General features: G+C 39.4%; 1 protein-coding gene and 1 long non-coding RNA gene across 5 annotated transcripts in view; one reads left to right on the top strand and one right to left on the bottom strand.

Moving 5' to 3' along the window:
- Positions 1–1062: 1062 nt before the first annotated feature.
- On the bottom strand, positions 1063–14772 carry PEX2 (peroxisomal biogenesis factor 2). Of its 3 annotated transcripts, none has more exons than XM_043539442.1 (3): positions 14634–14767; positions 6215–6370; positions 1063–2417 (listed from the first exon to the last, which is right to left on the bottom strand). In XM_043539442.1, exon 3 carries the CDS (start codon positions 2398–2400, stop codon positions 1483–1485), a length of 918 nt encoding a protein of 305 aa, XP_043395377.1. In that variant the 5' UTR covers positions 2401–2417; positions 6215–6370; positions 14634–14767; the 3' UTR covers positions 1063–1482. The 3 variants fall into 3 exon arrangements, with proteins under 3 accessions (XP_043395377.1, XP_043395378.1, XP_007053003.2); XM_043539443.1 differs by having other exon boundaries at positions 6215–13122; positions 14634–14765; XM_007052941.4 differs by lacking the exon at positions 6215–6370 and having other exon boundaries at positions 14634–14772.
- A 273-nt stretch (positions 14773–15045) lies between these two features.
- LOC119565576 overlaps positions 15046–26545 on the top strand; it is a 53104-nt gene continuing 41604 nt past the window's right edge. The window contains exon 1 of one of the 2 annotated variants that reach the window (XR_006288478.1): positions 15046–15061. This is a non-coding gene — a long non-coding RNA (uncharacterized LOC119565576). Of the gene's footprint in view, positions 15062–19593; positions 20397–26545 lie in introns of those variants that run through there. The other variant, XR_006288479.1, reaches the window with a different exon arrangement.

The raw sequence follows: 26545 nt of genomic DNA, 5'->3' as shown, positions 1-26545 counted from the left end.
TATATAGTAATAAAGGCTGATAACTTCTAACAAAACTCAGAAGAGTTTGGTACAGGGTACTTGTAACTGGTATAAGTTCTAGGCATTGGTTCACTCCACAGCTGCACTGGTTACTCTGGCACTATAACTGTTCTAACTGTAGATGAACAACAGAACTCTACCCAAAGGTTTAGTTTAAAAAAGTTGACTGGAAAAAAAAAAATGTTAAAAATAAGGGATTCAGACTACGTTGTAATACAAAATATCAGCAGACCTTTTGTTTTAATTATATACACCTTTTAGATGAGTTTAATTAGTGATATTTTATCCATACAGTAAGTGAACAAACATAACAAAGATAGTTATCCTTTGGATAGATCACAAATTAGCTGAATTTTTCTTCTGATATCTTTAGGCAAGATATACATTTTAGGAATTTTCTTTTGTCACCTAATACAGCAACAGTTAAGATCCTATTTGAAAACATAACATATATGAAATTTAAGTGTTAAAGGGAAGCTGCCAAATACTGAAGTTTTAGCTCCAGAATTTCCTCCCTTAAAAATATTAACCCAGTGGCAACTCTTCTCAACAGGGGGAGGGTGTGGGAATCTTGGCTCCTCAATGGTTGTTTTGACTCCAATGCAGCAAAGATTTCACCTAACTACAAAGTAAAAAAATAAAAAAAAAAATAAAATCTAGTACTGCTAAGGAAAAAAACCCCACACAAAACATGTTATTTATGAGACCTTCAGAGTTTGGTGCTCTGCTATTGCAGAGCTGCAGTGATAATATCCAGTGAAATTGTGGTACAACAATTGAAATAACGAAACAAAGAGACCCATGTTCATCACTGTGGTATATGAAGGCTATACTAAAATGTTCATAAAGACAACAAAAGTACCCTATGATTTATATAATAGATTAGGGTGGTATCCACTTAGTACCCTGAAAGAATAGATACATTTGGCTGGGACAATCAGGAAACAGATTCACTGCAACGAATTTAAACTGACAATGCTGGATTAATGGTGCACAGTGGCAAAAACTGTTTAAAAAAAAAAAAAGGTACTTTTAAGCTTGTTCTCAGTAGTGAGTGAACATGAATTGTTTTTTGCTGATATATCCTGCTGTGCAGCTCTCCATTTTCTTTAGATGGTCTCACCACTTTATTATAGATGCTAATGAGTTACTTACCTCAAAAGTAGTTCACAGGGAAATGTCTTCTATGGTGATTACATAAAGCAGTTGATGAAATATGCGGATAGCTACCAACAATATAATCGCATGAATCTTTGATTATAATTGGAATAATTGCTAAATTACAATTTTATATTAGTATATGGAAACTAATGTCAATACGGACTTTACTATATCACAGACATAAGACCGAGAAAGATCAAACTGCTGTAAACAAAATGACAATATGATCAACTTAATAGTGGTTCTGAATATTATACAGTTTACTCTAAAGTATGTGCTTCAAGTGCACCACAAAAAACTCTAGAGTGTGTGAACTTCTGTCATTTCAATCTTGTATTTCAATGGCTGAAGATTGTATACCTCTGTACCACACTTAGGACAGGTAAAATACATGTCAAATAAGCAGTTGCTTTTAATACAATAGTAGCAGAAAACATGTGAGCAGCCTATGGTATGAGGCATAGTTGGCCACTCCCCACATACAGAACATTCCTTGCAATGTGCTGCTAAAGTGTTTTCGCTATTGGAAAAAACTGCAATAGGCAAAGACCAAGACGAAATTTTGAGTTTGAGCTTTTGCATGTTAATGAGTGGTAGAAGATAGATTAGAAATTCAGCAAAGCCATGCCATAAAAGTTCCCTGTTCATGTATTCAAATCCTATTTGACGAACATTCTGAGGCCTACAAAAGACAGATCTAATTCCTAAAATACGTTCGGTAAGTGTTGCAAATTTTCCCTTCTGAAGGAAAATCAGAAAGTTCAGTAGTCCACAAAGTTTTAAAAGTCCAGCTACAAAATTAATGAAATGCTTGATTCTGCAGAATGACTCTAGTTGGCGACTGCTGAATAAATCATAGCATCTTTCTTCCAACCACCTTCCACCAACAGTGCAGATAAGATACCATAACTTCTGGTGTTTGCTCAATGGCTGATATTTCTGTGTTTGAGATAAGTCATTCTTGTATTGAATATTCAGAATAGTCTGTCCCACAGTTGCATTCTTAGAATAGATGGTGAATCTCCACAAGAAAAGACATAAAAATGCTTTTACTTCTGGTTCAATGTGAGCCAACAGCCCTGGTTTAAATCCATGAAAACAGCTGGAAAACTGGGACCAAACTAGCTGCTCCAAGGCTTTGTTTAGTTCAAGAGCATCCATCTGACTTATTCTGAGCACAGGGTTCACTCTTTCTGAATTACTGCCATTGGAAGCCATGTCTTCACCACAGCTTTCTAGGAATAAATACAGATAAGCTTATAGTATAAATTTAACATTTTGCATTGTTTATACTTGTCTTTCAGTACAGTTCATATAAAAATTGTGAACAAAACTGAACAAGCAACAAAGCCATCGCTTTAGGAAATATTAACAATATTACACACTGCAACCAGCACCATTCAAGAAGTGTCATATTAATAACATAACTTTAGTCTTAAAATTACTTAAACTGCACTATTATTCCACACAGTAACACAGCTGTATCCTCTGAGCTATTCACAATACTAATCACGCATTTAGTGCTTCACTGTAAGATTTAATGCATTGCCTGATGCTAGCAGAGTGATCAAATACTAAAATGAAGCAACAGTAATTGTAAAACAGTACAGTGGTTTATGGAATTTAATGTGGCAAATAGGTATAGTAAGTAAACTCTTGGGGGAAAGTAGTGAAGACAAACCTTGCCATATCAACACATCATAAGCTGCTGATAAACTATATAATACAGAAGATATTAGGAGATCTGAGAAATAGGCATAGAAGAAATATGAAATGTAAACAAGTTGGGGATGATAAAGCCTTTAAAACAAAGACAGTGATATATTTAAAAAATGCTAAAAAGGATCAAATAAATATTCAGCACTCACACATAAATTATCTTACAATATATCAGTGATGCCTGCATGTATTTTCTAATCTCTTTTGACAGGTGCAGGGTTTTGCTACCAGTTGTATAACAATTTTTCTGGCAAGATGATTAATGTATGCTGGTAACATCAACTAATGTGTACTCTTTTCCTGCCTGAGTATTAGAATGAAAAATAAAGTTATCCTAAAAAAAAAAAAAAATAGCTTGGTGTATATGTGATCATATTAACAATTCTGTACAATGGGAAAACAGTAGTATACAGTGCAACGGCAAAGTAATCTTGTATAAAAGTCATGGCATAACGTGTCTCATATATGCAGGATTTCGCTGTGGGGTGCCTGATGTAGTGGTCCTTTACACTGAGCTACAACAAATAAAAATGAGTTGCTAGGAGGCCTAGTGATCTAATAAGTGCACAGGTTGCTCCCACAGATTTGGGGTTTTAAACTGGGTTCCTTGCAAAACAGACCAATAGGACTTAATAGCACTGTGGAGGTAGCATGTTCAGTTGCTTTAGAAAAGTGGGATAGGAACAGAATGAGTCTCTCCAGAGAGCAAAAGCCTGAAATGGAATTTACCAACTTCAGAAGGAGCTGCTTCCAGTCCTTATTTGTTAGACAGAAAGTTGCCATAACAGAGGTTTAAGAGGTGAATGAATTCTCCTTGAGTTCAAACACACACACACACCCACCCACCCCCGGGCAGGTAGGGAGAAAAATACTGGCAAAACTGTAACAGCTCCAAAAGTTTAAAAAAAAAAAAAAGTGATCTGCAATTCAAAGCCCAAATTACAAAAACTTTAGAGCAGTATTCCTTTCTGTACCTATTAGGAGACTTAGTAATATCGCAAGAAACACACTGTTGAAACAAATCTTGCAGTAGATGTGATTAGTTTTTCCATGTGTGCTCGATTAAAATAAAGGAGGAGATGGGGGGGGGGGGGAACAAAACAAAAAACACATCAAGATGTTGGCATGCAAAGCTTTTCTTGTTGCCTATGGGTATATCTAATCCTCAAGCTTGGGGTGTAATTCCTAGCTCAAGAAGACATACTTTGTATTAGCTCTGATGAAACTAGCACACTAAAAATAGATTAGTTGTGGTGGCATGAGCAACAGGAGAGGCTAGTCAGCCTGAGTATGTACTTGTCCGAGATGATGGGCACATATTTGAGGAGACTAGCCATTCCCGCTGCTTGCGCTGCCATGAAGTGTAGTCAGACTCTATGGCAGTAGCTAAGAATTCTTCCGTTAAGTCCTGGAAAAAATTATATATATAGTACTTCTAGATAATGTAAGCCATGACAGACCACATCTATTAATATGGGCTCTTATCCAGCAAACCACTTAAGCACATGCATAACTTTGACTTTAATGGGACTATTCACATGCTTAAAGTTATGCACACACTTAAGTGCTTTGTTGGATTGGGGCCATATATCACACTCATTACCATCCATCACTACAACCGTGTTGAAGAAGCCTGCACTTAACCAGGGTTATTTGGACATTTAGAATGTATATAAAAGGCAAGATTCTGAAGTTGCTGCCATTGATTTCAATGTTATCCATACGTGAACATCAAAAGGGTAGAATTTGAAATGCCTACTCCCATGTGAATGCTAAATATGTATGAGAATCACAATGGTCTTGTGGCTAACTTTTGTTGAAATAATAAGCCTCCACTCTGCATATTTCCTGTTTTGCAGCAATGGTCGTTTCTTATTTTACTGTTTTTAATACACTTATTTTTAAACAGTGCTAACATAAAAGGTCTCCTTTGATTACTTTCCCTTGCCCAACAACGAAGTTATTTCAATGCTTTGTTACACTTGTACTTCATATTGTTTTCACAGATACTGGCCCTACCATTGGAACAAATATGCAGCCTGGTGTCTGTACCAATCAATCAGTAAATAAATAAAATTATACAGCCCACAAGTACCATCTTTCAGCTTGTATTTTTTTCCCCATTGCAATTCTTCACTTCATATTCTTCTGTTTTATACAGATCTCACCAAGAAACTTGTTTTCCTCCATGGTGCCTAATTAACTTCCATTTCTCCTTGTCCCTACTGCTTGTTATTCTCTTCTCATCATCTTGCTTTAGATCATTTTAAACTAGTGAAGGGACCAGAACTGTATGCCCAATAATAATAAATAAAGACAAACACCAGTGTTTCATTTAAGTATATCACTAGGCTAGGAGTATGTGAAGGGAACACTTAAGGCAAAACAAAACAAAAACCAAGAACAGTATAGTGCGTTCTACTAAAATCAGTGTGATTAAGTTGTTACATAAATATGTTTAAGGCAAAATGATTTAAAACTAAATATTAAGGTCTCCTGCTGACATTTTATCACCACAGCCAATTGCGTTTGTTTCACAGAAAAAAACCCTTGAAAAGTCAGTTTTCCAATAATATAAAGTCTTTTCTTTCCTTAAATAAGCCCATGCTTTGCTTTCTTTAGCGTGTATATATATATATATAAAATGAATCTCTCTTGTACAGTGCATTCCAAATACAAATTGTATATCACAAAGAAAATAGGAATTTCTCCAAGTAGATTTTAATGCTGTTATTGAGTATTGTACAAATTATGAATGAATATATTTTATTTAGAAACATGTTATTGACAGAAATCTATCAATAGTAATGTGAGTATTGTCAAGGGCCTGTCAATATTAATGTAATTATGATTAAGGGGATAACATGGATTTTAGCTATAATACCAAGTAACATCTCCTACATTGCTGCTATCAATATAAGCATTATTATTGACCTGTTCTGAGACACTCAGTACTAGATGTATTACCATTAGGCATATTTGTCAATGCATGCTGCCTACAAAAATTCTACGTTTAAATTTACAGGCCTATAAACTTTGTCAGCAGAAACTCACAAATCCAAGTAATCTCTAGGGTGTCATTCCCCCTCCCAGCTATTCCATTGTAATAAACTAATTTCCACTGTTCTAAGATAAGAAAATATAAAAAGTACCCAGTGTCCAAACATTTACATTTTAATATCTTAATCATTAAATTGCAAAGGAATGCAGTCCACACCATGGTCTGTCAACTAGAACTATCAGCCCCAGATAGTACCCAATAAAACCAGAAGTGAATCACACCCCTTGCATGGAAGAAGGACCTCAAACTCACTTCAAACACTACCCATCCTGAGATTGGTGCTGGTGGAGAGGGTTGGCAGGGCTAGCAGACTCACTACTGGGCTCCAAGCAGCTTCCAGAAAGCAGCTGGCATGTCCCTGCTGCTCCAAGACCCACAGCATTTGTGCAGGTAGTGGGCCAGATTCTGCTATAAATCCAAAATATGTTCACTGTTCATCTTCTGGTCTAGCCAATGAAGCACATTGCTTTTAAAAGTACAGTACTTTCTTTTAATGTAAGTAATGCATGTCTGTCCATTTCATCTTTTTTGTTATTGAATGCATCATATTTATTTGGATAGGATATCAAAACTGCATGTGTGCCTAATTTGTGCCTGGCATCACTAGTCAGACTTAGCTGGCTACTTGTTGATATACGGAATTTGCTCACCTCACTCAATGCACACACAATTGTGCTTTTTTTTTTTAAAAAAAAAGTTTAGTCTGTTGTAGTCACTGCCAAGAGATCCTGAAATGGTCTCTGATTGAATAGTCATAATATGATATACTTATTTTGACCCAAAACTATCTACTGGTGATCTTTTGTTTCATGTTAATTAATTTCAAGTGGAAGCTTAAATTATCAATTTTTTTCTCTTAAGAGGCAGAAAGAAGGTAGAATTTAATAAAGGTAAGATCTATTTCCTCCCCTATTTTGAATATATTTTGTTGCAATACAGCATGGGTGAAAATGAGGTCCAGGCCTTGTATTTTTTCCTTGGTAAACTCATTTTAAAATAGGTAGGTACTTTGTTCATGTTTCCTTAGGTTTCTTAGCATTGATGGAGTACAGTACATAACCTTCTTGAACTTCTTCTTCCCCCCAGAATTCTCTTTCAAGATGCCAGTGGCAAAAAACAGTAGCATTTAGTAATTTTCTGAACCCCTATTTTAATCTTAGACACACTTGACCTTCCCCTGTCTTTAAAAGGCCATCTCTTGACTTGCCACCGCCATAGTTAGTGTTACTGTATAGAAGGAGGTCCAGGGATTAAAAATGGTAGTATCAACATCAGAATGCAGGAAAGTGCGTCTCCCATCCTATGCTAACAAGTCTCTGGAGGAGGCAGAATGGTGTATAGTACAAGTTTTAATTTAGGTTATCCATAGGTCCACATTTGTTTCATATGAATCTTGAATTGCAATAAATGTCATTGACCCAGTTCTCTGCACGCGACTCACTGACTCCTTTATGAAATAAAGTTACATCTGAAAAGATTATGTCCAAAGAACATTAACAGTCTCAAGAACATTCTGATTCAAGGTGAAAGCTTCCTCTTTAAACACCTTGTTGTTTTTAAGCTGCATTATCAAACTGATTGTTGACCTTATAACACTTAGCTTTTGTTCACATTAAATTCTGCCTCTTCCCTTGTCAAATAGTTTTTTGTAAATGCACCAGAAGAGAGGTTTTTTTTACTTTTAGGGTGTGACCATACAGAATTTAGAGAGTCTATTAAACAGTCAGTTCTGAATTAGAATTACCTGTACATGAAAGTGAAAATATCTGTATTTAACCCTAAATTTTAAGCCCTTTGTTTTCATGGGTTAATCATACTTTTAATATTATTCATTTTTTCTAGTTTGTATCTAAAGAGTGTACCTGAAAAATAACTCTTAAGGAATGAATATGATTATATGATAAAAAAAAGTACCAAATTAATTTAAGTTTTTGAACTCCAAAATCATGTAGGGCAAACCCATTTCTAATGCTCAATGATCGACCACTGTGAACCGTTCTGTGACATCGCATCTACCAGAAACCCCATTAATCCTTGCATAGTTTTAAAATGCATCCCAAGGTCCAGTACTTGAGAAGTGAAGCATAGCCTCTATGATCTTTAGTTTGAGCAATCTGGACATACTTTGCCATATCAAAAAAGAGTATAAAGCTTCTCAAAGTGATCTTTATTAACTACGTTGTGTTGTTCAGCTGTCTGATGCCATTTTACCATCATTAATGTAGGTGTTTGCATCCCCTGGAAAGAATAAAGGCAGCAAGTCTAAGTCCTGATTCATCCAGATGCTTACGCATATGCTTGACTTTAAGCAGGTGTGTAGTCACACCAACTTTAATTTTTGTAGATAGTCATGGTGTACACCTTATATTGGAGAATACATATTTTTCATTTGTAGTTGCTGCTCTTACACATGATCATGTGGAATTTTTTTTTTTTTTAAAAACCCTACCAGTGACAGTTTTGGGTCTTTTAAATGCCTATTTTTTTCCAAATCCCGACTAACTGGTGGACTTTATGTAGAATAAGGATTTCAAAGAACAAACCACATGCCAGAATCAGGAACTTAGGAGCTCATGCAACTCTCATGAATCTGTGAAGAGACTCATATTGACTTTAAATTTTCCAGTCTAACTTGCACTAAACAAAGTAAGGGCTGAGAGACAAAATACATATTAAACTGATAATAGATATCGAATAGGGCTGTCGATTAAGTGCAGTTAACTCACGCCATTAATTTTTCAAGTTAATCACAGTTTTAATTGCATTGTTAAACAATAGAATACCAATTGAAATTTATTAGAATATTTTTGGATGTTTTCTATCTTTTATAATATATGATTTCAATTACAACACAGAATACAAAGTGTGCACTGTACACTTTGTATTATTATAACCATATTTGCACTGTAAAAATTAACAGAATAGTATCCCTCAATTCACCTCATAAAAGTACTATAATGCAATCTCAGTTGTAAAAGTGCAACTTACAAATGTAGACTTCTGTTACATAACTGCACTCCAAAAAAAAAGTAAAATTTTAGTGCCGACAAGTCCACTCAGTCCTACTTCTTTTTCAGCCAATTGCTTAAGAAAAATAAGTTTGTTTATATTTACGGGAGATATGCTGCCTGCTTCTTATTTACAATGACCTGAAAGTGAGAACAGGTATTCGCATGGCATTTCTGTAGCCAGCATTGCAAGGTATTTACATGCCAGATATACTAAACATTTGCATGCCCCTTTTTCTTCGGCCACCACTTCAGAGGACGTGGTTCCATGCTGATGACACTCATAAAAAACACATTAAATAATTTGTGACTGAACTCCTTGTGGGATAATTGTATGTCTCCTTCTCTGTTTTACCTGCATGCTGCCATATATTTCATGTTATAGAAGTCTTGGATGATGACCCAGCACATATTGTTCATTAAGAACATTTTCCCTGCAGATTTCACAAAATGCAAAGAAGGTACCAATCTGAGATTTCTAAAGACAGCTATAGTACTCAACCCAAGGTTTAAGAATCTGAAGTGCCTTCCAAATTCTGAGAGAGACAAGGGGTAGAACATGCTTTCAGAAGTCTTAAAGCAATACTTCGATGCGGCAGCTACAGAATCCGAACCACCGAAAAAGAAAAATCAACTTTCTGCTGGTGGCATCTGACTCAGATGATGAAAATGAACATGTGGCAGGCTGCACTGCTTTGGATCATTATCAAGCAGAACTCGTCATGAGCATGGACACATGTCCTCTGGAAAGGTGGCTGAATCATGAAGGGACATATGAATCTTTAGTGCATCTGACATGTAAATATCTTGTGACACTGGCTACAAAACTACCATGCAAACATGTTCTCACTTTCAGGTGACACTGTAAACAAGAAGTGAGCAGCATTCTCCTGAAAATGTAAACAAACTTGTTTGTCTTAGCGATTGGCTGAAAAAGAAGTAGGACTAAGTGGACTTGTAGGCTCTAAAGTTTTACACTGTTTCATTTTTGAATGCAGTTATTTTTTGTATATAATTCTACATTTGTAATTCAACTTTCATTACAGAGATAGCACTACAGTTCTTGTATTAGGTGAATTGAAAAATACTATTTTTTTTTCAGTGTAAATATTTGTAATCAAAAATAAATCTAAAGTGAGCACAGTATACTTCGTATTCTGTGTTGTAATTGACATCAATATATTTGAACATGTAGAAAACATCCAAAAACATTTAAATAAATGTTATTCCATTGTTTAACAGCACGATTAATTGTGATTAATTTTTTTAAATTGCTTGACAGCCCTAATATAGAACCATCACACCTTTTAAACTTTTATTAGTGTTCCTCTCCTCTTTGATTAGTCAAAAAGTTCTCCATTAATATTTGTTCCATTTACCTTATAGCTGTTTAATAGTCACATGGACAATAAATCATCATCTATTGGAATCATAAGCTAGACAAGCAATATAATGGCTGCTTCAGCAGATCTAAATTGTGCACACAAATATAGTTAGCAAGAGCCAAACAGTGTGCACCGAGTGACATAAGCAGAATTGTTTCTAGCCAGTGCTGTTAACATTTCTGTTACCATTTTCTACACTAGCTTGAGGCAACAGAATTGTGTGGGTAAAAGAGTCTCAGTGTGCAGGATCAGAAACTATTCTAGCGGCCTCTAAAATTTGCCTCTTAATTGTAAAGGCCTTCCTTCCAAGTATTTTACCAATGCTTTTGGCACTACATCTTTTTACATGAGTAGTTCCAATTTAGTTTCATTTTAGTAATATTCAATTGATCGTTTTTACTGTTTCTTTTGTGGGGCACATAGAATGGCAGAAACGTCAGAATACTGCCTAAATTGGTAGGCAAAATGGAGGACATAAATAAGATGTTTGCAAAATACACACATTTATACAGGCAGTCCTCGACTTTATGATGTTTGACTTACGATGAATGGCACTTACGTTTCTGAATTGACCCCCTGATTTGACTTCGACAATTGGTTTAGACTTTGACGCTCGGTCCCACAATGGAGTGTATTGTGGTTCTGAGTTATGACGTTTCGACTTATGACGCAATGTTCAAGAACCAACTGTGTCGTAAGTCCAAGCACTGCCTGTATAGCTAAGAAAATACTTTAAGGGAGGTGCCATGGGCTTAGTAGAGGAAGAACATTCCTGTACACCTAGCCCTAACTCATTTTCTTATAAAAATTCCACTTGGATTAAGATGGAATATTGTGCGCTGGACAACACGCTTCAAATAGGTTGGTTCAAACTGATGTACGTGAAAGGAAATATCACTACATTTAAGTGGTCTGAAAACAAGGCTATTGTGGAGAAACTAAATGAATTCTTTGCTTTGGTCTTCATGGTTGAGGATGTGAGGGAGATTCCCAAAATTGAACCATTCTTTTTAGGTAACAAATCTGAGGAACTGTCCCAGATTGGGGTGTCAATAGAGGAGGTTTTGGAACAAAGTGATGTATTTAATAGTAATAAATCACCAGGAGGTCAAATATGAAACTGAAGAACAATTAACTGTGGTACATAACTTATTGCTTAAAATCAGCTTCTGTACTAGATAACTGCAGGATAGCTGTTGTAACACCAATTTTTTTTTTTTTTAAAAAAAGGCTGCAGAGGCTATCCTGGCAATTATAGAGCACAAAACCTAACTTGAATACCAGGAAAATTGCTTGAAACTATAGAAAAGAATTCGCAAAAAGAAAAGGAGTACTAGTGGCACCTTAGAGACTAACCAATTTATTTGAGCATAAGCTTTCGTGAGCTACAGCTCACTTCATCGGATGCATAGATTGGTGAGGCATAATCTATTGGAATTCTTTAAGGGAGTCAATAAGCATGTGAACAAGGATGATCCAATAGAAATAGTGTGTTTGGACTTTCAGAAAGCCTTTGTCAAGGTCCTTCACCAAAGCTCTTAAGTAAAGTTGGCAGTCATGGAATATAAGTGGGAAGGTCCTCATGGATCAGTAACTGGTTAAAAGATGGGAAACAAAGGGTAGGAATAAATGGTCAGTTTTCACAGCAGAGAGAAGTAAACAGCAGGGCCCCCAAAGGATCTGTTCAAGGGCCAGTGCTGTTCAACATATTCATAAATGATGTGGAAAAAGGGATAAACAGTGAGGTGGCAAAGATTGCAGACAATACAAAATTACTCAAAGCTAAGTCCAAAACTGATTGTGAAGAGTAACAAAGGGATCTCACAAAATCGGGTTACTGGGCAACAAAATGGCAGATGAAATTCAGTGATGATAAAGGCTTATTGAAAAACAATCCCAACCCCATATACAAAGTGATGGGGTCTAAATTAGCTATTATGGCTCAAGAAGGTGATCTTGGAGTTATTGTGGATAGCTCTCTGAAAACATCCACTCAACATGCAGTGGTGGTCAAAAAAACTAACAATGTTAGGAACCATTATGAAAGGGATAGATAAGAAGACAAATTTCATAATGCCACTATATAAATCCATGGTTCACCCACATCTTGAATATTGCATGCAGATCTAGTCACCCCATCTCAAAAAAACAAAAACAAAAAAACCTGGAAAAAGTACAGAGAAGGATAACAAAAATGATTAGGAGTATGGAACAACTTCAGTAGGAGAAGAGATTAAATGACTGGGATTAGTTCAGCTTGGACAATAGACAACTAAGTGGGGATATGATAGAGGTCTATAAAATCATGAACGGCGCAGAAAAAGTGAATATGGAAGGGTTATTTACTCCTTCATGTAACACAAGAACCAGGGGTCACCCAATCACATTAACAGGCAGCAGGTTTAAAACAAACAAAAGGAAGTACTTCTTCACACAATGCACAGTCAATCTGTGAAACTCGTTGCCAGGGAATTTTGTTAAGGCCAAAACTATAACAATGCTCAAAAAATAATTAGACAAGTTCACAGTGGGTAGGTCCATCAATGGCTGTTCACGAAGATGATCAGGGATACAACCCCATTCTCTGGGTGTCCCTCAGCCTCCGACTGCCAGTAGCTGGATGAAAGGGGATGATCCTTCGATAAATTTCCCTGTTCTGTTCATTCCCTCTGAAACATCAGCACCAACCACTGTCGGAAGACAGCATACTGTGCTAGATGGACTATTGGTCTGATCCAATATGGCTATTCTCATGTTCTTATTCTTTCTGAAGAAATAAGAGAAATTTAATTTTTTTGTTCCAAGATGATGCCTTTAAGATGCATATTAATAACTGTAGCGGATATTCCAATATGGATACTATTGCCTATTTCCATAAGGAGTGCTGGAGTTAAGTCATAGGTGTCGAACACTTGGTCTGCATATTGGATCTAGTGCTCCTGAAGGATCTATGTGGCCTGCATGATCTATTTAGAGTCTCCTGAAACATAATTAAAAAAAAAAATTCTAGACATCATAGTTATAAAGTTAACCCTCTAACTGCAAAGAGAGTCTGCGGACAGCCTGAAACAATAGATTTCATGTATTAATTCCTTCACCCCAATTAATCTAATTGGATTATTAATTCCAGAGACCAATGTGACACTTAAATATAAACAATTTTATTGATGATCACTTAATCAGATGAGCTGGTGAGGATGAATACTCAAATGAATGGAAACTGGGAGCTACTGCACAGGAAGGAAAATAGAAGGTAGGAAGAGGGATATAAATAGAGAAAATAGGATGGGGAAAGAAGAAAAAAAATATAGAAATTGACCTTATAAAGGGTAGAAATAATGGTGTTCCTAAATGTGAACATTTACCTACTGTGAGATGTGAGTTAATAACTAAAAGTTTAGTTTACTACAATCAGGCCATTTTCCCTGCACAAACAGTGCACCTCAACCTTTGTGCAAGTTTACCACTGGTATAAAGGGCAGAAGTGGATGGAAAGAGCAATAGGATGGCGATTGCTACAGACTGAAGGGAATGTACAGTCCTAAATTTTTTAACCCTAGACTATAAATTTAAAACAGAATTCAGCTGACTCCAAAAATAAGTTTAAACACTAGCAGGTTAAGGGATACCCAGTGAATACGGTTTTAACACTCATACCCTACTCAACTGGTCATCAAGAGCCCAAGTGCTGTCCAAGCATCAAGTGAAACCAGAAGGCAGCCATCCTCAGCAGAGAACAGCCCTAAAGCGTAAGGAGCATAGCAAAGCCTACAACCCCAGCATGTAACAACACCCCACCTTAATCCTAAAGGTCTAGTGGTCAAAGACTACAGGACCTGGCTTGCAGGGTTCCCAGAGCTGCCACTTTGGACATGGCACATTCCTGTAGTCTCTCCATAGGCCTCCATCAAAGAGGAGTGGGCGGGAGACCAAAGGCCGCAGGGAAGAGCTAGACTAAGCTTTCCTGTCACCACTAGATTGTGACCTTTGCTGCCAGCCAGTCCCCAACTGGCATAGTGGGAAGCCTATAAAAACTGATGCCAGGCCCAAGTCTTTGACTAGGCCGGGGCAGTTCTGGGGCCATTGGGGTGAACTTTTAGGGAAGTGGGGTTTCCTTCCTAGGTCTGAGAAAGAGAAACTTAAAATTCACTAAACAGCCCCCCGCAAGACACTCCCGCTCCGGTCGCCCCTTGTCCCGCCACAGCTTCCCCTCCCCCACTGCCCCGCCGCGTCCTCCGTCTCCCCCGAACGGCTGCCCCCGCTGTGCCCCAGACTGACCTCCGCTGCCGTCCTGGCTGCTGCTGCCTGGCGCTGGGGAGAGGAGAACCTGAGCGTCCCTCTCGCCGCCTGCTGCTCCCGCTCACCCGGCCGTGAGGTGCCAGGGCTGGGGCACGGTGGCCCGCCTCGCGACCAGGCCAGGCGCAGCTATTAACAGCAAGTTGCAACCCGGATCATGGAGCCCGCGCCCACTGCCTAGAACGGCCGTCACACAACGCAACAGATACCATAGATGTAGCGTCAGCCGCCTAGAGTGTCGCCAACTAAACGGGAAATGCCGTCGAGTTAGAGCAAAGCTTCTCCTCTCCTAACTTAAGGGACCCGGGATAGTAGCGGGGCTCGCGCTTCCGGGCTTGACAACGCTCGCGACTATATAACTGACAAGCCATTCAACCAATCAGAGGAAGGAGAGCGACTGGTCAATGGGGGTGAGTCTGATAGTGAGCGACTCGAGGAGGCGGAGGTGTGTGTGTTGCTTAAATGTGGGGTCTGTGTTACGTTCCTTCTCCTGCCATCTTTTTAAAACTTTGTGTTTTGTAGCAACGGCCCGCCGCCCCCCCAATCACCCCCAGTCCCCAACCCACCCCCGCCAAATCTCCCCCGGCATCAGCCCCCCCTTCCACCCCCTCGCCCCGTCCCAACTCTGTCTCCGCCCCTGGCAAAGTCCCCCTCTGGCCCGGCCCGGCCCCTTCCAACCCAAACCACCATCCTGACATTTGGGGTCTCTTACCCCTCGCTCCCCCGGTCCATCCCACATCCTGTTACCGGCAGGATAAGCAAACACGTGCATTTCGTTGCAGAAACTCTCTGTGAAGCCTAATCTGCCCCCGCCCTACCTGAGGTTAACCTGCAGCAAGAGCTGCTCTCCCACCATAAAACTCACCTGTCTCTGGATTGTATAGGTGGAAAAACCTTGGTGGGTGTGTGTGTGAAATGGCTAATCAAGGTGATGAGAATCTGTGTGGACTAAATGATCTAGGAGGGGATGGAGATAAAGTAACATGGGGAAGATATAGCACAGCAGGGGATGCAGCAGCAGATTCTTGTCCAGGACTCATCACATGAGCCGTTTACTGAAAAAGTGCATGCCGCTTCATGAGAAGCTGAGCAGACTAGAGAGGAGACATGGCAACAACCACTAAAGAGGTGCTGAAGGCAAGTATTTCAACACCAGCACCACCCCACCTACCTAACCTGTTGATAGGTTTGTTAATGGTATTACTTTACCATTCCGTGACCCAAGGCACTTGACATGCCACTGAAATGCAGCCATCACTGGGGTGAATTTTTAGTTACGGCATACAATGAATCTTATTATTATTTATATATGGTAGCACCTTTGAATTGCACTAGATTTTTGCTAGGCACTGTACAGACATGTTGCAAAGAAGGCAGTTGCCATATAAAATACTTAAAAGAGCCCACTTCCTCCCCATCAACAAACAAAACCCAAACCAGCTGTTGTGTGACAAATCAGATTTAGAATCATAGAACTGGAAGGGACCTCTAGAGGTCAACTAGTCCAGTCCCCTGCATTCATGGCAGAACTAAGTATTATCTAGACCATTCCTGACAGGTGTTTGTCTAAACTGCTCTTAAAAATTTCCAGTGATGGAGATTCTACAACCTCCCTAGGCAATTTATTCTAGTGCTTAACAACCCTGACAGTTACTAAATTTTTCCTAATCTCCAACCTAAACCTCCCTTGCTGCAATTTAAGCCCATTGCTTCTTGTTCTATCCTCAGAGGTTAAGAAAAACAATTTTTCTTCCTCCTCCTTATAACAATCTTTTAATATTTGAAAACTGTTATCATGTCCAGACTAAACAAACTCAATTTTTTTCAATCTTCCCTCATAGGTCATGTTTTCAAGACCTATAATCCTTTTTGTTACTCTTCTCTGGAATCTCTACAATTTGTACACATCCTTCCTGAAATGTGGCGCCCAGAATTGGACACAATACTCCAGCTGAGGCCTAATCAGTGGAAGAATTACTTCTTGCTGACAACACTCCTGCTAATACATCCCAGAAGGATGTTTGCTTTTTTTTTGCAACAGTGTTATACTGTTGACTCCTATTTAGCTTGTGGGCCATTATGACCCCCAGATCCCTTTCCGCAATAATCCTTCCTAGGCAGTCATTTCCCATTTTGTATGTGTGCAACTGATCGTTCCTTCCTAAATGGAGAACTTTGCATTTGTCCTTATTGAATTTTATCCTATTTACTTCAGACCATTTCTCCAGTTTGTCCAGATCATTTTGAATTGTAATCCTATCCTCCAAAGCACTTGCAACCCCTCCCAGCTTGGTATCCTTTGCAAACTTTATGAGTGTACTCTGTATGCCATTATCTAAATCACTGATGAACATATTGAACAGAACCGGACCAAGAATTGATCTCTGCAGGACCCAGTTTGTTATGCCTTCCAGCATGACTTTGAAGCACTGATAACTATTCTCTGGGAACAGTTTTCCAACCAGTTTTGCACTCATCTTATAGTAGCTAGGTTGCATTTCCCTAGTTTGTTTATGCAGTCTCACTTCAATTTTCTCCTGACACACCTAATTGCTCTTGCTATCCTTCCTGGTATGTTGGTATGTAAATCAACCTTGTAGCATGAGAAAATGTAGATCCACTGTCTAGTAATATAACTCCACTTCAGGACATAGCACGTATGAAGATGTGAACCTAACAACTCCATTCCTGAACAGACCAGTTTTACAGATTAAGTGGCTGGAACTGATTTGTACAGTTATATACAATTTAAGGGAGAGGAAGCTGTAAATTGCATTGCTGGAAACTGAAGAGTAAAGGCTTACTTCAGTTACAATACTATTCTCATCAAGAAGTAGATGGCTAATACAGTGAGATATTTTCTATTTCCAGTTTGAAAAACTTTCCACTCTGTCTTTCTTCAACCATAGTTCTTGAACTGTGGTCATCTGCTGCATTTTTGAGTGTCTTTACAGAATATGAAAATAATTAAACTCTTGACCTGTGAGATGTCCACGTAGCATATTTCCGAGATCAGTAGTGCAGTCACTTTGCTGTTAATACTCTACAAAGAAGCACAACTAAGGAACTGGAATTTGAGGGGGGATGGAGGAAAAAATTAAAGTAAGATGCATACCTTTCATGCATGCCTAGTATTCCTTGTCACATTTCCCCTTCCCACCCCCTAACGCTTGAAGGACATGATAGAAAAATGCCCCCACTCCCCATAAAAAACACCCTACAATTTTTCTACTGCTTTGAGTGCTTGGTGTTGGTTTAAAAAGCAAAGATTTTCTATAGATTTAATAGCCTGTAGATCTGTCCCAATGCTGAAGAGGCCTCTGTGCTTGCCTAGGAAGTACTCTTCATAAACACTTGTAGAATATTTGACCTTAAGCATGACCTGAAGATTAATAGGTATATATTGTATTACTTTAAGTGGGCCCATTTCCCCCCTCAGTGCACATGTGACTTCCATTAAGGCTAATGGGAGTAAGGTGTGCCTAGAGGTTAGCAGAAACTTCGAAAGGTGCTGTTAGGCTCTGTTGTATTAATGATCTCATAATTGCTGAGGTGCTGCTTCTTCATATGGAAGCAAACTAATTAAATCATCCTTTTGTATCTTGGGATAGCAACATACCTGGAATATATTATGTGTCTGTTTTTTTTGAGTTCTTTAATACTTAGATGCAGTAGGCCAAATTAAAGGTGGAGTTTGAGCCCTCACTCTGAACTTCCTTGCTTTTAAGTGTCTTTTGCAACTTTAAAGTTATGTTAAGTTTTACTTTTTCAGTGTTTATCAATTGCCTCTAGTCAAGGGGTTAGAGTTTGTTCTTTTAAAATATAAAATATATATATTGTAAAGAACATGAGATGTAAAATAAATCAATTTCAGTTTACACAAAATCAAGAGGATTTAGTGGATTTGAGCCCCAAGGAAGAGCAGTTGTTGTTTGTACATTTATACAAAACTTAAGAGAGAAGAAGCAGTAAATTGCATGCAGTGAACGTGATTTCTCCTTTCTTTTTAATGAGTTTATATAGAATACAAACTGAATACCGGTAGTAAACATATTTGGCCCTCTCAGTAGGACATTTGAGCCTTATGCGTGGCATATGACAAAACACATGTACTTTGAAAAAAAGCAATGACATGACCCTTGGGGTAAATTTGTTGTTTGTAGTGTGTGTGTTTGTGTTTGTGGAGTGCTTGCTGCTTGACTGAAATATATCGTGTGGTCTGTTTGGGGGACTGTGTGCTGAGCCTAGTGGCCTGCTAGGCAAGCCTGAGAGCTTCTTAATGAGGCTTTGATCCCTAAGCCCTTTAGCACCCATCAACCCTTAACCAGGGGCAGGGCTACTGAGGAAGACCAGGGCTTTTGGAAGGGAGTTTAGTGGGAGAGTGGGGACTAGATACACTTAACATTCTTTAAACTTAAGGCCAAATACACCCCCTAATAAAAACACAACAACAACAACAAAGGAAGGATCTGCAGGAGTAAAAAGAGAATGCAGGCAGAAGTCCAGCAACAGAGTGGGGGCTATCCACTTTATTGTACTCAATGAAGCATGTATGATTACTTGTTGTATGGGCAGGTTGCGTATGTGTGCATTAGGAGCAAGAAGCTCTTGGCTCTCACAGACCATGTACGGGCTTTGGAGATCAGTGTGTCTGAACTGGAGAAGCTAAAGGAGACAGGTACATACATGAGACTTTCTGGGACACAGTAGAATGGTCCCAGCCCCGATCTGACAGGCTAGGTGCTGTTGAGGAGGATGAAAGTCTCGGGGAAGGAGAACATCCAACTGGAGTAGAAGGAAACGATCCCATAGTTGGGATCCTCCTTCTAGATGATGATGTGGTATCCTCTCACACTGGGGATACCTCTCCAGGGGAGGGAACTCCAGTTATTGGTAAGAGACAGGTAATAGTTATGAGGGATTTGATCATTAGAAACATAGATAGCTGGGTTTGGGATGACGGGGAGAATTGCATGGTGACTTGCCTGCCTGGTACAAAGGTTGCGGATCTCTCGAGATATCTAGATAGACTTATGCGTAGTGCTGGGGAGGAGCCGGTGGTCGTGGAACACGGAGGTATCAATTGTGAGCCTACACCCCATGTTCTTCATAGAGATATGCTTCTGATATGACATAACTAAGATATGTGTTTATGCAAGATGGGTCACGTAAGGTATAATTGGAAAGGTTCTGATTTACTGAATATGATTATCCTATTTGTATGCATGTATCATTTCTGTATCCAAAGTTAAGAATATCGACCATGTAACAATTACAACTATGTTTACATTTGGGGTACGCCCCCCAGACAGTATGCAATCAGCCTGGATGGGCCATTTGGGAGAACAATAGGACTCTGAAGATGCTAATCTCCCACCTTCCTGAGGAGTTTCCTGGGATGCTGTGATCATGTCACCTGGTACTGGATTACATCTTGGATTTCTGGTATTTTTCCACTGTGTGTGTGTGTGTGAGAGGGAACCACACTGAGAGACAAAAGATTCCCACCATATGTAAATTCTGTTTAAGGCGGGGAAGTGAGGTAATCCGGGTTCTTCTCCACTTCCCTCCCACCCAAGAAGGAAGACTGCTGAAAACACGTGAAGAAACAAAGGAACTAAGCTTGAAGAGGAGGCAGGGGCTGAGCCCAGGTGAGAAAGGTCTAGCCTGTGAAAGGAATATCTGGAGATCTAAGCTGCAAGCAGTTACCTTCAAGAAACTCTACAACCTGTATGAACACTTAGGGTGAGAATTTGCTACTATTAACCAGTTAATTTAGTGTATTAAATTTAGTTTGTGTGTTTTGTTTTATTTACTCAGTAATGTGCTTTGATCTGTTTGCTATCCCTTATAATCACTTACAATTTATCCTTTGTAGTTAATAAACTCGTTTTGTTTTCTAAAACCTAGTTTGTGCAATTTATAACAGGGGTGTGGGGTAGGGGGAAAGCTGTGCATATCTTCCTTCACATTGAGGGAGGGAGCGAATTTCATGGCTTACGCTATTCAGTTTTCTGTGCAGTGCAAGACAATACAACTTTTGCTTTACGCTCCAGGGCGAATGTGCACTTGAGTGCTGGTGAACTTGAGTGCTAGCAGTGGTGATTGTAGTGTCTGTATGATTATACATCTGGGTGTGTTCCTGCCTGTGTGTGTACTGGAGGAGGCCGGAGAGCCTAGTTCAGCAAAACAGTGTAAGGGATCCCAGGCTGGTGGAAGAGGTGGGCTCTGAAACCCCAGTACATCAGGTGGCATCCCGGAAGGGGGGTCCAACCCATCACACCAGTGACATAGGGAAGGGTAGGAGAGAGGTCTTGGAGGCCAGATTTATGCTTTTAGGCAAGATATTGAAGTCCCGGACCTCCATGGTAGCTTTCTCTGAAATGGTTTCAGTTCCACATGCAGGGCCAGTTAGACAGGCAGAACTGCAGGGTCTCAATGCATGGATGAGATGATGGTGTAGGGAGGAGGGGTTTAGATTTATTAGGAACTGGGGAAACTTTTGGGAAAGGGGGAGCCTATACAGGAAAGATGGCTCTACCTAAACGAAAATGGAACCAGATTACTGGCACTTAAAATTAAAAAGTTTATAGAGCAGTTTTTAAACTAAGGGCTGGGGGAAAGTTGACAGGTGCGAAGGAGCATATGATTCAGAGAGACACATCCCTTAGGGGAGGATCTACTAATGGAGATTCCCTCCTATTTAGGAAGAGAGGATAGAAGATGATAAAATATGGGTAGGATCTGATGAGAAAGTCAAATGAAAGAGTCCCATTCAATTACCTCATGCAATGGCAGACAGGTAAAAAGTGACAAGTTCTTAAAGTGCTTATATACAAATGCTAGATGCCTAAATAATAAGGTGGGTGAACTAGAGTGCCTGGTATTAAATGAGGATATTGATATAATAGGTATCACAGAAGCTTGGTGGAATGAGGATAATCAAAGGGACACAGTAATACCAGGGTAAAAAATTATATCAGTAGGCCAGAACAGGTCGTGCTGGTGCGGGAGTGACAGTATATGTGAAAGAAAGCATAGAATCAAATGAAGTAAAAAAAATCTTCAATGAACCAAACCGTGACAGAGAATCTCTATGGATAGTGTTTCCATGCTTGAATAATAAGAATACAGCAGTCTGTATACAGCAATACTGACCATCTGTCAAGGATGGTGATTGTGACTGTGAAATGCTCGGGGAGATTAGAGAGGCTATACAAATAAAAAGCTCAATAATAATGAGGGATGTCAACTGTCCACATATTGACTGGCTACATGACACCTCAGGATGGGATGCAAAGATAAAATTTCTTGACACCTTAACTGACTACTTCTTGGAGCAGCTAGTCCTGGAATCCACAAGAATAGAGGTAATTCTTGATTTAGTCCTAAATGGAGCACAGGATCTGTTCCAAGAGGTGAATATACCTGGAGTGCTTGGTAATAGTGACCATAATATACTTAAATTTAACATCACTGTGGCGGGGAAAACACCACAGCAGCCCAACATGGTACCATTTAATTTCAGAAAGGGGAACTACACAAAAATGAGGAAGTTAGTTAAACAGAAATTAAAAGGTACAGTGACAAAAGTGAAATCTCTGCGAGCGGCGTGGAAACTTTTAAAAGACCCCATAATAGAGGCTCAACTTAAATGTATACCCCAAATTAAAAAAAACAGAACCCCAAAAGTGTTATTGTGGCTAAACAACAAAGTAAAAGAAGTAGTGAGGCAAAAAGGCATCCTTTAAAAAGTGGAAGTTAAATCTTACTGAGGAAAATAGAAAGGAGCATAAACTCTGGCAAGCAAAGTATAAAAATATAATTAGGGAGGCCAAAAAAGAATTTGAAGAACAGTTAGCCAAAGACTCAACAAGTAATAGATTTTTTTAAAATACATCAGAAGTAGGAAGCCTGCTAAACAACCAGTGGGGCCGTTGGATGATCAAGATGCTAATGGAGCACGCAAGGACGATAAGGCCATTGTGGAGAAATTAAATGAATTATTTGCTTTGATCTTCATGGCTGAGGGTGTGAGAGAGATTCCCGAACTTGAGCCATTCTTTTTAGGTGACAAATCTGAGGAACTGTCCCAGATTGAGGTGTCATTATCAATTTGTTCCAAAACCTCCTCTAAACAGCAATAAGTCACTAAGACCATATGGTATTCACCCAAGAGTGCTGAAGGAACTCAAATGTGAAATTGTAGAACTATTAACTGTGGTTTGTAACCTATCATTTAAATCAGGTTCTGTATCAAATGGCATCACATTAGCTATCCTCCAGTCAATTTTTAAAAAGGGTTCCCGGTGGTGATCCTGGCAAGTACAGGCCAATAAGCCTGACTTCAGTACCAGGGAAGTTGATTGAAACTATAGTAAAGGACAGAATTGTCAGACACATAGATAAACATAATTTGTTGGGGAGGAGTCAACATGGTTTTTGTAAAGGAAAATCATGCCTCACCAGTCTACTAGAATTCTTTGGGGGAGTTAACAAGCATATGGATTAGAGTGATCCAGTTGATATAGTGTATTTTCAGAAAGCCTTTGGCAAGGTCCCTCACTACAGGCTCTTAAGCAAATTAAGGTGTCTTGGGATAAGAAGAAAAGTCCTCTTATGGATTGGCAACTGGTTAAAAGATAGGAAACAAAGGGTAGGTATAAATGGTCAGTTTTCAGAATGGAGAGATGTAAATAGTGGTGTCCCCTAGGGGTCTGTAATGGGACCAGTGGTATTCAACATATTCATGAATGATCTGGAAAAGAGGGTAAACAGTGAGGTGGCAAAATTTGCAGATGATACAAAACTACTCAAGATAGTTAAGTCCAAAGCACACTGTGAGATACAAAGGTTTCTCACAAAACTGGATGACTGGACAACAAAATGGCTGATGAAATTCAATATTGATAAATGCAAAGTAATGCACATTGGAAAACATAATCCCAACTATATATATAAAAATGATGGGATCTAAATTAGCTGTTACCACTCAAGAGAGAGATCCTGCCATCCTTGTGGATAGTTGTCTGAAAACATCCACTCAATGTGCAGTGGCAGTCAAAAAAGCTAGCAGAATGTTGGGAATCATTAAGAAAGGGATAGTTAATAAGAGAGAAAATATCATATTGCCTCTATATAAATCCATGGTACGCCCACGTCTTGAATACTGCATGCAGATGTGGTCGCCCCATCTCAAAAAAGATTCAGAAAAGGGCAACAAAAATGATTATGGGTATGGATACCTTCCATATGAGGAGGGATTAATAAGATTGGGATTTTTCATCTTGGAAAAGAGACGACTAAAGGAGGATATGATAGAGGTTTATAAAATCATGACTGGTGTGGAAAAAGTAAATAAGGAAGTCACTTTTCTTATTTACACAAAAACTAGGGGTCATCAAGTGAAACTACTAGGCAGCAGGTTTAAAACAAAAAAAAGAAGTATTTCTTCACACCACGCACAGTCAACTGGTGGATCCCTTTGCCAGAGTATGTTGTGAAGGCCAAGACTGTAACAGGGTTCAAAAAAAGAACTAGATAAATTCATGGACGACAGGTCCATCAATGGCTATTAGCTAGGATGGGCAGGGATGTTGTCCCTAGCCTCTGTTTGCCAGAAGCTGGGAATGGGTGACGGGATGGATCACGTGATGATTACCTGTTCTGTTCATCCACTCTGGGGCACCTGGCATTGGCCACAGTCAGAAGACAGGCTATTGGGATAGATGGACCTTTGTTCTTACCCAGTATGGCCGTTCTTATGTTATCTTCTTATGTTGTCCAAAATGAAAAGCTTGCAGTTTTGTGAGCGTATCACAAGAATGTAACAACTGAATCCCTATGCTGTTAAAAACTGTGTCATTTGTATCTGACCTAAGATACCAATATGTTTTTTAACAACTCACTTGCTTTTTATCATTTAGCCTATCACAACATTTTGACTAGACCAAACCAAGCCAGTCTGAAAGTACTAAACACACTTGACTGATGATGAGTTATCTGGACAGATGTTTAAATCTTCTAAAAATGACAACAGTCTGAACAATATTTTGGATAAAAATTTCAAAAGCTCCTAAGTGACTTAACCTAAAAGCTTTTCTTCACTGACAAAAAAAAAAAAAAGTGTTTTTTTTACTGTGGGATAATTGATGTGCTGTAAAAACATAGTGGAGACAAGGCTCTCTAGTTTTACTGGGAGGTCAACTAGGTGAAGTCAATCCTAGGTGGTGGCATAGTGCTGACCTTATCTAGCCACTTCTGGTAAATACTACAAGTGCCCTGGTTCCACTTAGTTATCTCACTGTAAAATCCTCTCACATGTTTGCTATCTTGCTATAAAAGAGCACCTTTTTAAAACATGAAGAGAAATCCACAGTCCATTTTTAAAAATGATTTAGGTAGCTAGGAGCCTTCATTTCATTGACTTTTAGTGTGACCTAGGTAGCTCCTAAGTCTCTTAGGCACATTCTGAAAATTTTACCGCATAGTTTTACTTCCACAGTTTTCCACCATTTGGAAATAAACTCAGATGTAACCTTCTTCATAGAATCATAGAATATCAGGGTTGGAAGGGACCTCAGGAGGTCATCTAGTCCAACCCCCTGCTCAAAGCAGGACCAATCCCCAATTAAATCATCCCAGCCAGGGCTTTGTCAAGCCTGACCTTAAAAACTTCTAAGGAAGGAGATCCTCCCTAGGTAACGCATTCCAGTGTTTCACCACCCTCCAAATATCCAACCTAAACCTCCCCCACTGCAACTTGAGACCATTACTCCTTGTCCTGTCCTCTTCTACCACTGAGAATAGTCTAGAACCATCCTCTTTGGAACCATCTCTCAGGTAGTTGAAAGCAGCTATCAAATCCCCCCTCATTCTTCTCTTCTGCAGACTAAACAATCCCAGTTCCCTCAGCCTCTCCTCATAAGTCATGTGTTCCAGACTCCTCATCATTTTTGTTGCCCTTTGCTGGACTCTCTCCAATTTATCCACATCCTTCTTGTAGTGCGGGCCCCAAAACTGGACACAGTACTCCAGATGAGGCCTCACCAATGTCGAATAGAGGGGAATGATCACGTCCTTCGATCTGCTGGCTATGCCCTACTTATACATCCCAAAATGCCATTGGCCTTCTTGGCAACAAGGGCACACTGTTGACTCATATCCAGCTTCTCGTCCACTGTCACCCCTAGGTCCTTTTCCGCAGAACTGCTGCCTCGCCATTCAGTCCCTAGTCTGTAGCAGTGCATTGGGTTCTTCCGTCCTAAGTGCAGGACCCTGCACTTGTCCTTGTTGAATCTCATCAGATTTCTTTTGGCCCAATCCTCCAATTTGTCTAGGTCCCTCTGTATCCTATCCCTGCCCTCCAGCGTACCTACCACTCCTCCTAGTTTAGTATCATCCGCAAATTTGCTGAGAATGCAATCCATACCATCCTCCAGATCATTTATGAAGATATTGAACAAAACCGGCCCCAGGACCGACCCTTGGGGCACTCCACTTGACACCGGCTGCCAACTAGACATGGAGCCATTGATCACTACCCGTTGAGCCCAACAATCTAGCCAACTTTCTACCCACCTTATAGTGCATTCATCCAGCCCATACTTCTTTAACTTGCTGACAAGAATACTGTGGGAGACCGTGTCAAAAGCTTTGCTAAAGTCAAGAAACAATACATCCACTGCTTTCCCTTCATCCACAGAACCAGTAATCTCATCATAGAAGGCGATTAGATTAGTCAGGCATGACCTTCCCTTGGTGAATCCATGCTGACTGTTCCTGATCACTTTCCTCTTGTGTAAGTGCTTCAGGATTGATTCCTTGAGGACCTGCTCCATGATTTTCCCGGGGACTGAGGTGAGGCTGTCCGGCCTGTAGTTGCCAGGATCCTC

Source organism: Chelonia mydas, chromosome 2, assembly GCF_015237465.2.
Source record: "Chelonia mydas isolate rCheMyd1 chromosome 2, rCheMyd1.pri.v2, whole genome shotgun sequence".
NCBI lineage: Eukaryota > Metazoa > Chordata > Testudines > Cheloniidae > Chelonia > Chelonia mydas.
The sequence above is the reverse complement of the archived record's forward strand: the minus strand, read 5'-3'. Positions and strand labels throughout refer to the sequence as shown.